Source organism: Protopterus annectens, chromosome 8.part0 (genome assembly GCF_019279795.1).
Source record: "Protopterus annectens isolate FY-2018-M chromosome 8.part0, PAN1.0, whole genome shotgun sequence".
Classification (NCBI taxonomy): Eukaryota; Metazoa; Chordata; order Ceratodontiformes; family Protopteridae; genus Protopterus; species Protopterus annectens.
Window position 1 is genome coordinate 1926036385 of NC_056741.1, and position 11127 is coordinate 1926047511.

At 47.4% G+C, this 11127-nt stretch overlaps 1 protein-coding gene across 4 annotated transcripts in view; it reads left to right on the forward strand.

Moving 5' to 3' along the window:
- Positions 1-11127, forward strand: part of LOC122809727 (anillin-like) — a 1124352-nt gene that overhangs the window by 595924 nt on the left and 517301 nt on the right. For 3 of the 4 annotated variants that reach the window (XM_044081431.1, XM_044081433.1, XM_044081434.1), the window contains exon 8: positions 6629-6779. In XM_044081431.1, coding sequence (XP_043937366.1) covers positions 6629-6779 — 151 coding nt within the window. The remainder of the gene's footprint in view (positions 1-6628; positions 6780-11127) is intronic. The other variant, XM_044081432.1, reaches the window with a different exon arrangement.

An 11127-nucleotide genomic window follows, 5' to 3' on the forward strand; every position in this document is an offset into this window, starting at 1 on the left:
ATATGCTTAAATATCAGCAATACTTAATGTCACTGCTTAAACAGAAAATGTTAACTAATTCTGATTGTGCAGAAAATAAGGAAATGCAGGATTTATTGCATGCAACTGAACAAGTGGGAAAGCATACATTGCAATGTGGTTTTGATTCTCTGGAGGCCTCTTGCAGGGCTGCAGATACGGGTTCTGTCATTAGGAGGCATGCTTGGTTAAAGGAACAGAATCTGCCTGATCATGTTAAAGCAAAATTAGATGCTCCATTACAGCATGATACTTTATTTGGTGTTAAAGCAGCGGAGGTGTTGAAGAAACTGGGAGGACAAAGCAAAATATATGCAAACAGTAAAGGATTTCTTACAGGTACAGCCACCCAGATTTAGCAGGAACTGGCCTACAAAGAATTGGTCCTGTCAGACAGGCCACAAAGAGGCAGGTGCCAGATGCCCTAGAGGCATACCCCAGCCCCAGGGCTCATACAGGCCTAAACAGTGGGGCGCTTCTACCTCCAAAAGCGGAGAAGGCAAATTACAGCCATACAGGAAACAGTCCCAATGACTTTCCTCTGCCAGCACCAAGCACTTATCCTTTGGCAGTCCCCTTGTGGGGGAAACTGACACTTTTTTCTCAGAACTGGCACAGGATCACCCAGGACAAATGGGTCTTGAATATAGTGTCCCAGGGCTGCAGGTTCCACTTTCACTCCCTGCCGAGGGCAAAAGGTATGCCAGACCTGCCACACAATCAATGGGCAGAGGCGCAAAAACAAGTTTCATCCCTCATGGACCTGAGGGCCATTCAGCAAGTACCACAGCAAGAGCAGGGACAAGGATTTTACTCAAGACTTTTCTTGGTACCCAGAAAGGACAAAGCCTGGAGACCAATACTGGACCTGTCTATTCTAAATACTTTTCTGGACGTTCCAAAATTCAAAATGTTGACTCTGCAGCAGCTTCTGCCCATGCTAGGCAAGAAGGCTTGGCTTGTAACTTTGGACCTAAGAGGCATACCTGCATGTACCAATCAGACAGTCTTGCAGAAGATACCTCAGATTCATAGCTGGCTCAATGCACTACCAATTCTCTGCACTGCCCTTTGGCTTATCTACTGCGCCCAGGGTCTTCACAAAATGCCTGGCACCAGTAATTGCATTTTGCAGACAGAGGAATTCAAATATATCCTTACTTGGACGACTGCTTATTCAAGCAGAGAACAAGGACATTCTACTAAAACATCTGGTGTTTGTAAAAAAAAAAAAAGATTATTAATTTGCCTGGGGTACACAGTAAACGAAAAGAAATCAAAACTAGTACCCTCTCAAGAGATAATATTCCTTGGTGCAAGCTTAAATACAATTGCCCAGATGGCTTATCTCAGCCAGACAAAGGCAACTGACTTCTTGCTTCAAAATGTTGGCAGCAAGACCCAGTTATTAGCAAGAAAAATTCTGCAGGCTTTGAGCTTCATGGCATCCTGCATCCTACTAATTCCATATGCCAGACTGCATATGAGGAAACTACAATGGTATCTAAAAAGTGTTTGGACTCAACATTGCCACAGCCTGAAAACATTAATTACCCTCCTTCCTTGCCTGCAACAGGAGTTTCGATGGTGGGCACAGGCCTGTCACCACAACAAGGGACAGCCATTCAACCAACCCACAGCCAGACAGTCAATAACAGATGCATCAGATTATGCTTGGGGGACCCACATGGCAGGAAAATGCATTCAGGGCACATGGCCCACAAGCTAAAGGCATCTTCATTTCAATCAAAAAGAGATGCTAGCTGCTCAGAATGCCCTGACAGCTTTCAAGGATCTACTTCATCCAGGACAACTACTGATAAGGACGGACAATACTACAGTCCTGTGGTACATAAGCAGGGAGGCACACATTCCTACCCCCTCTGCAGACAAGCCATGACTTTGTGGGACACAGCATTGACTTATCAAGTACACCTGCAAGCACAATTCCTGCCAGGAAAGATAAACACTCTGGCAGACGAATTAAGCAGAAACCTCACGGATCCCCACGAGTGGAAACTGGATCCACAAGTCTTCAGCATGATAACAAAGGAATGGGGATGCCCAGACATAGATCTATTTGCCTCCCTCCACAACTGCCAACTACAGAGATTCTGCATAAGGACTTATCACAAGCAAGCATGGAAAGTGGATGCTCTATCATTCAGCTGGGAAACCCTGACAGTTTATGCCTTTCCTCCTCTGCCTCTCCTCCCCAAGGTACTCCTAAAGGTCAGACAAGAGAAGCCAAAAATGATTCTGATTGCCCCAGACTGGCCCTGCCAGCACTAGTACCCAATCCTAAAGAGCTTGTCTCAAGGCCCAGCCTGGACATTACCTCTAATTCCTCACTTACTGACCGAACAAAACAATCAGATCCTGCACAGCCAACTCAGGACCCTAAATCTGGCAGCATGGCGGATAATGTAGCCATTCAGAACACACCTCTCTCTAAAGCAGTGATAGATGTTATTTTGGAGACCAGGAGGCCCAGTACCAGAAAGTCTTATGCAGAAAAATGGAAAGATTCTGTTTGGAACCAGGCACAAGGAATTACCACGTTTGTACCAAATATTCCTCAGATTTTACAATACCTAACTGAGATGCTGGACAAAGGCCTATCCTTTTCATCAATTAAAATCCATGCCTCTGCCATTTCAGCTCATTACAATATGGAACCACCTATTTTTTCACATCCATTGCTAAGGCAGTACCTCAGAGGGGCCAAAAATATAAGACCCCAAGGAGGGGGCACCAATGCCTGCATGGGACCTTAACTATGTCTTGGAAAAACTCACACTGCAGCCATTTGAGCCAGCCAATACAGCTGAGATAAAGTTCTTATGATGGAAAACAGCTCTGCTCCTAGCAATAACCTCTGCAAGACGAGTCTCAGAGTTACAGGCACTCATGGCTGTGGAACCTTTTATCATTTTCCATCCAGACAGGGTTTTTCTGAGGATGAACCCGACATTTATGCCTAAGGTGTAGTGTCCAGTGTGGCCCTTAACCAAACCATTCATTTGCTTACTTTTTATCCAAGCCCACAGAATAAGGGTGAGACACTCCTACATTCTTTGGACATGCACAGACAGCTACGCTTCTACTTGGACAGAACTAAAGCTTTCAGAAAGACAGAGCAACTCTTAGTGGCATATGCTGCAGGATCACAAGGAAAAGCTATCTGTAAGCAGACCATTTCAAAATGGATAGGTCACTGCATTTGTTTCTGCTATGCACAACATGGCAAATCAGTGCCTAAGGGCATTAGGCCACATCCAACCAGAGCAGTAGCCACTTCAGCAGCCTTCCTCAGAGGAGTAACAACCAAAGACATTTTAGAGGCTGCAACTTGGAGTTCAGTGCACACTTTTACCAAGCACTATCACTTACCTCTCTACTCTAAATTCAGAGCAGGCTTTGCCACTGCATTTCTGCAGGTCCTTATAGCCCCTCCTAATCCTATTTAGATCCAGCCACCCAACCTCAGCTTTGGGATTCAACCCAAGTATAATGACTGCAACAGTGAAACATGATGAACATAGTACAGTTGTGTACCTACCATAAATGTAGATGTTTGAGTGTTTTCACTGTTGCAGTCCAGGTTACCCACCCACCATCCCCCTTTTCTTTGCTGGGACTTATCTGTACTTCTCTGTCCTATACAACCTATGTGGTGTATTTGCTGTTAGATGAAGGAAATGTTTACTTTAGTGCATGCATATTTATTGGCATCATTTTTAGCCTACCATTGTGGGGGCACCTGACATCTGGGGCAAGAAATACTGAAGAAAATGGCATCTGCTGCAACTTTTATACCCCTGGTGCACTGACGTCAGGGAAGAGGCGACAGCAACTGACGCCGGACCAAGACTTTGGAATTCAAGCCGACTGTGGGTAGCCTGCCAGCAGGATAACCCAAGTGTAATGACTGCAACAGTGAATACACTCAAACATCTACATTTATGGTAGGTACACAACTGTACTTTTTTTTTTCTCCTGGTGTAAATATTCCAGATCCTTAGCTGCCTGTGAACAAGGCAGATCATATAGCCATAACCAAGAAATTCTGTATGTCAGACCACTTTTGTTCCCTTTAAATTAGAGAAGCAAGGCCGGCCAGCCTTGAAGCATATCCTTTCCCAAATGTGTGTCAAATTGTGTTTTTGTTCTGACTACACTGGAGAACCTATACTCTAACTGGGTTTTATTTTTCTACAGCAGCTGCCGTTACTGCAGTTTTTATTCTGAAATGTTTCAGCGCATCTTTGTAGTAGCATCTTAAACCTCCAGGCGAACCTTTTTCCACACTTTACAAGCTTTTCTTTTCCAGAAATGCAGCAGCCATTGCTTTGTACAAGAGGCCATGCTGTCTTTCTAATTTAGGGGTAGGACTGCTGTTGTGCAAGCATTGTTTTAATATCTTCTACAGTATGACCAATTATATTGCAGCATTGCTCCTATGGTGTGCATAGTATAGCTGTGATATAAAGTCAAGGCAATAGAAGATGATAGATAAATGGACACAGAGAGTAGTAGAATGTAAAATGGGAGAGCAGCAGTTTGGATATAGATCACAATGCAGCACAACTGACCTGATGTTTTCAGTGAAACAGATGGCTGAGGAGACCATGGAGATGAGAGTGCAGCTTGGGCTTTCCTGGACTTGGAAAATATGAAAAAGTCCCAAGAAAACTGATTTGGACACTCCTAGAATGGTATGATGTTACAGGAACAGTGATGGAATCTTTGCAGGCTATGTACAATGTCAGAAGTATACACAGTACTCAGGCTCTGGTTTGCAGAGGGAGTGGGTATGCACCTACTGTTCATATTGATGGACTATATAAGTAAACTGGTCTGAGTGGACAGATCATCAAAGCTGCTGTATGTAGATGTGGCATTATAGGCAGACTCTGCGCACGAATGTAAGCAAAGGATATAAGAATGGAATGCAAAGCTAAATGTGTAATGGATGAATACAAGACAGCCGACATGGCAGTAAATGGGGGAATCTAAAGAAGATGAAAATATATCGAAGTGAAATAGGGGAATAGGTTAATAGCTTTAAGTATTTGGGAGGGTTAAGGAGATGGAAGCCTACGTGAGTAGGGAAAAGCTAGGGTCAGAGGGGCTGCAGCCATCTGACACAATGTGACAGGAGTAGTGTGTGACAGAAAAATGCCAAAACAGCTGAAAATCACAGCTTACAAAACAGTGGTGTGACCAGTAGCTACTATATGGTACAAGAAACCCTGGGCAGTGAGGGCAGACCAATTTAGGAAGCTATACGTGATGGAGATAAAGTGTCTGATATGAGTAGTAGGATGAGCAGACAAAATGAGGATACCATAGGAGAAGCCAGTGTAGGTTCAGAAAAGGTCAAGGAGAGCAGATTGCGATGGTTTGGACTTGCATGCGGGAAAAAATCTGGAGAAGAGGGATTTATAAGAGACTGGAAGAAGGGAAGAGGAAAGAGGGGCATCCAGCAAAGAAATGGATAGACTGGGTTGGAGAAGACCTGTGACAATCGAGCATGACTATTGAAACAGTGTGGCATTGAATCAAGGAAGATGGTAACAGTTGCCATGATACCCCCAACCTCTTGTAGAAAATGGGGAAAAAAGGGGTGGTGATTAAGCAAGTTACTTAGGCTCATAGGTTCATACTAGGCTATCTGCCCGAGGGCATTTACAAGCCTAGCCCATAGTTTTGTGGCTTACGCCACCCCTTTAGTATGGGGAACTATACCCATTATTTTGCTGTGCCTCTGTTGAGCAGTGACACTGAGGTAATCCCTGGGGTATATCTGCGATCTCCCATCCATTGGTCAAGATTTCTCTTGAACAAGGCCAGCGAGGTGCTCTGCCTCACATATACCGGGATTTTATTCCACAGCATAGGGAGTCTTTGGGTGATGAATCTATCCCTCCAGTACGTCCTATTAATAGCCGTGTCGAGGTTTGTCTCCCGCCCTTGTGGCTCTGACGGATCTAGATTTTTTGAGGTGAAGCATATTCATCAAATCTGGGTTTGACATGGCCTTGTATGTTAGGCAAAGGTCACCTCTGAGCAAGCGTGGCGACTGAATAGAGCTGGAGTTCTTTCAGTCGGGCAGCATAGGACAGATGTTTGAGACCCTTTATCCTTTTGGTGAGGAACTTTTGTTAGCATTTTTTCCTTTTCTTTTAAAGCTTGTGTTCTCCCCTTGCCAGTGTAGTAGAATTTGGTCTGCTCTAATGCACCTGTCTAATTTAGTTCAGTTCCACTGACTCGTTTTCTTAAGCTACCTTGATCACCCTAGACAACTCGCATCTTTGTAACCTAACCGTCACTTTTTTTTCCTCCTTCTTAGTTGTCTGTTACTAAACATTTCTTGATATATGACTTGCTCTTTATGTGCATGCGTACAAATGCTGAAACATGTCTGGTTCACATTATTGTTGCCAGTGTTAGCTTACTGTGTCTGTTCTAACTTTTCTGTTAGTGTTTAATGTCCCTTTTGACATGAAACTCGACTCTAAATTTTATAGTATTAGCATGTCATTTTGTTGCATTGTACATTTCAGACGTACCTTTTACTTTAGAAATGCTATCTTTTTCTCTTGAGCAGGAAGATTCTGAATTTGGGGATTCTGTCCAGAACAGCTCTATTACTAGCCTACAGTCACAAGAAGGGAGTGAAAGCATATGCGTGAATTCTTTGAATGTTCGATTACAGAGTGCTTCTGCTGCATCTCCATCATGCACTGATGGCAAAGGTAAATGCAAAACTCACCAATGTGCATTTTGAGGTTCATGGAATGTTTGTGAAATGTCTAACTTTGGTGACCTGAGGTTGAAAAGATACTGATAACATATTTAATATGCTGTACACCATTTTTGGTTGGATTGTGCTATCTAGCTAGATTTCAGTGAATTATTTTAGCTTTTTTAGATTTAAGATAGGAGAGATGAGCTGTTGTCACGTCCTTTTTCCTCCACTTATAATAAAGTGACATCTGGCAGGTGTTTTAAAGATTCCTTTCCAAGCCATTTAACAGTGATTTCTTTTCAGCCCTTCCTCAGATTATATGCCAGTTTAATGCCCATTCTCATAATAATGTTTTTTTTATACCTTTACCAAGTTTGTATGCAACTTTTAAACAGCTCACATAAAGTGCTTGCGATTTTTTTAATGCATGTTGGAGAGAACCAACACAGATTTCAAAGGTATGCGCTCCGCCATGCTGACATTCTATAGGATTTAAGTACACATGATTAGAATACCATTTGGACCGACTTCCAAGATGGTTACACTCAGATCAACAAAGTTGATTATAACTCTACTTGTGTAAAAATTGAAATTGTCGGAGGTTAGTAAAAAGCTACCAGTGTTGGTAAAATTCAGATCTGAAGTAGGAGATTCATTTGTCTGCAACCTGTGGGTTATGGATCCGATATCGGATCCGAACCGGCATGGTTTACCAGCTATGGATCCAAGCTCTCAGCTCCTCCCCTCACCCATAATACCCTGCTCTACCCTCATGACCTCAGATCTCGTTTGCCGCGCATGGTGACCAGATTGTTTTTCCAGCTCTCCAGCTAAGTGATAGTTTTCAGCATTTAAATTGTAAAATTTAAATAATTTTTTGGTTGTTTTGTATGAAAGTGTAGGTTTCCCTTTGGTATTATAATATTTTTTTTTTTAGAGTTTATCTAAAATTTATATCCCTCCCCTCGCTGGTAGCGTAGTGTGTGTGTTGGGCCTGTGAGTGATTTGGTTTTTAGTTACTTTCCTTAGTTATAGTAACTGTTGTTTGTTAGCTTGGGATGTCTGAGCAGCCCAAGGCTATTTTTTCAAAATGCTCCGAGTGTGGCCATAAGCTTTCCCCAGCTGATGGCCACACTCTGTGTGTTAAATGCCTGGGGGTTGAACACCTCACATCTGGATGTTCCATTTGTGCAGGGTTCAACCCCAGGGCATTGAAGGAGCGGAGGTCCAAGCTTGTTTTGGCGGGCCTTTACGCCGGACTCTGCTCCGACCTCCGCTTCGGGGTAACCGTCCTCACGGTTATTCCCTCTGCTCCCCTCCTCCTCCTGGGACTCAACCTCCCGCTTCTGGTTGGAGAGGGATGCTAGAAAAGGACCGGAGGAGAAGCACCATAAGCGGCGGCCGAGACCTCTGTTTCGGCCCGCCAGCCAAGCGGCTTCTCCCGGCTCCATTGTCGGCTCGGTCTCCTCCTCCTCGGCTCCGGTCTCCAGTGTGTTTTCACGGGACCTGAGGAGGAGGAGACCCGATCTCCGTCGAGGCTATCGAGGAGGCACTCAAGGCCTACCTCGGTAGCCTCGTCGAGATCTACGTACAGCCTGGATGCTGACCTGGACGGATGATGAGAAGGTTCATCCAGGCCCAGATGCAGATGGGAGTGCTCTTGCCCCCTCTGGGGAGCTCGACCCTTTTTCAAGCAGATTGCTCCTTCTCCGACCCGCTACCGGGTTCGGAGCAGTTGGAGCCGAGCAGCCGAGCCAGGGTGGGTCGGCGCCGATAGTACTTGGTACCGGATCCGACCCTGCCCTCGAGTGCATCGGATCCGACCTCGGAGCCTGGATCGAGCCTCGGATCCGGGGATCAGTGCTCCTTCGGCGCCCGTCTGTGTCGGGCGCACTGTCGCCGGATCAGCGCGGCGCCGGCTCCGATCCACTCTTCGGATCGAGGGAGCCGATTGTCGGATCCTTTGGTCGAGGTCGGCTCCCTTCGGCGTTTGTAGTGGAGAGGTCCCTGTTGAGGGTCTCGGACCCCGGCACTTGTTTGGCTCCGTCCCGCGCTCCCTCTGCACTGGGTCAGGCTTCCACCATCCGGCCCTTGGGACAGCCCGCTTCTATGCCCCAAGCTGTTCCACTGGAACAGGTTGCTGCTGCGAGGAGTCCTCTGACAGCCCCCAGAGGATGTTCCTCGCAAGCATACGTGCAAAAGGAGGCACATTGACTCCCCGAGTCTCTCTCGAAGACACGGATTTGGAGGAAGGGAAGGCTCCCACGGTCACCCGAGGATGTCTCATTTGGAGACATCATGGAAATGCTCGATAAGGGGGTGGTCTGCCCCCAAGTCTTCCTCGGATGAGTCCGTGTTCTTGGAGGCATTTGAAGCGGGCCAGTCTACCTCTTGGGTGTCCCCTCCTGCCGACCCCCTGGTGGACCTCATTACCACCAGGGCGTGGAAGGAACCGGACACCGTGGAGCCAATTCCTAAGAGGCCCGACAGGATCCTCAGCCCTCCGTCTGACCGTGCCCATTGGGGTAAGGGGCCTCCGGTAGATGCCATGTTGACGGCGGCGGCCACCAAGAGGGAACTTGCTCAGGAGAGTCCCTCAGTCCATCCCCGAGCAAGGAGTCTCGGATGATGGACCGCTTGGGGAAGCGGATGTTTAGTTCAGCGACCTTCTCTGTAAGGGCGCTGAACTACCTGGCACACGTCATTAGGATGCAGCGAGATCTGATTAAAGAATACGCTGCATCTCCTCCAGAGTCCATGTCGGAGGAGGACAAAGTGCTGCACTCCACCCGCATGGCCACTCTTAGATCAGTTACCAATACCTCTATGCGGCTACTCTCCCATGCCACGGAAGGCGCCGCTAGAGCTGCAGGGGCAGGTCTAGTCACTAGACGTCAGGCCTGGCTCCGACATTGCGATTTTTCTGAGCCCTTCAAAGCGTCATTTGCGAACGCCCCCTTTGATGGTTCTGCCCTCTTTGGCAAAACCGTTCGACACTTTGACCCAGAGCGAAAGGACGGAAGGCGCTGTCTGCCGGGAATCCACTTCTCTGCACCCCAGAGGCCCTATTCTAGGAACCAAAAGGGTCAGAAGATGTGGTTCGAAGTCGCAGCAATCCCAGCCTGCTCGGACAACCAGTCCTTCCGTGGCAGAGGAGGACAGGGGACGCCTCCCTAGAGGCAGAGGGGCTCCCAGGAACTTCGGGTCCAGAGAACCCTTCTCTGAACGGCCCGCGCAGCAACCCTGAGGGGTTGCCTGGCTGCTCCACTCTGGAGGCAGTCGGGGGACGTTTTTCGGGGCACCTAGCGGCATGGGAGTCCATAACATCAGACCGCTGGGTTCTCCAGATTATATCCGGAGGATACCGCATTCCCTTTCGTCACTTAGCAAAGTTGAAGTCCCTCCCAGACGTTCCACCCGGTCAACGGGAGGCCGCTTTGGCAGAAATTGGCCATCTGCTAAAGAAAAGAGCCATCCAGCCCGTCCCCCCAGACCAGATCGGATCAGGGTTCTACTCCAGGTTCTTTTTAGTGCCAAAAAAGACGGGGGAATCTAAGACCAATTTTAGACCTTTCTCTCTTGAACCTGGCAGTCCCAAAGGAGAAATTCCGAATGGTCACTCTGCAATCTATTCTCCCCCTTCTGGGAGAAAATCACTGGATGTGTTCTATAGACCTCAAAGATGCGTACTACCACATCCTGATGGACAGGCGCTCCAGGAGGTTCCTCCGCTTCCGGCTGGGAGCCAGTCACTACCAGTTCCGGGTCCTTCCCTTTGGTCTCACCACAGCCCCCAGGGTGTTCCCCAAAGGTATTAGCAGTGGTAGCGGCCCACCTGAGGCTTCAGGGGGTGCAGGTCTTCCCCTACCTTGACGACTGGCTCCTTACCGCCCCAACAAGGCATCTACTACTTTTGGCGCAAGACTCCTTTCTCCATCTTGCTCCCATTCTGGGCATTACAATAAATACAAAGAAATCCAACCTGGCGCCCACACAGCTCTTAGATTTTATAGGGGCCAGGTTAGACACAAGGAGTTTAAAAGCCTTCCTCACTGCGGACAGGGTTCAAAATCTGCAGCTCCAGGTGCGGGCCATTCTCCACTCAAGTTCTGTTCCGGCGGAGTTGGTCCTGAGGGCTCTAGGGTCCATGGCATCTGCTATTGCACTTCTTCCTCTTGCCAGGCTCAATGTGCGCATCCTCCAGTGGACTCTCTTAGTACAATGGTCTTACCTTGCTCTCCCTATGCATCATCCCATTGCGATCAGCAAGGCTTGCAAGCAGTCCCTCCTGTGGTGGCTTCACTCCCCAGATCTCCACGGAGGCCGCCCATTTTGTGCTTCTCCTCCCTTCCCCT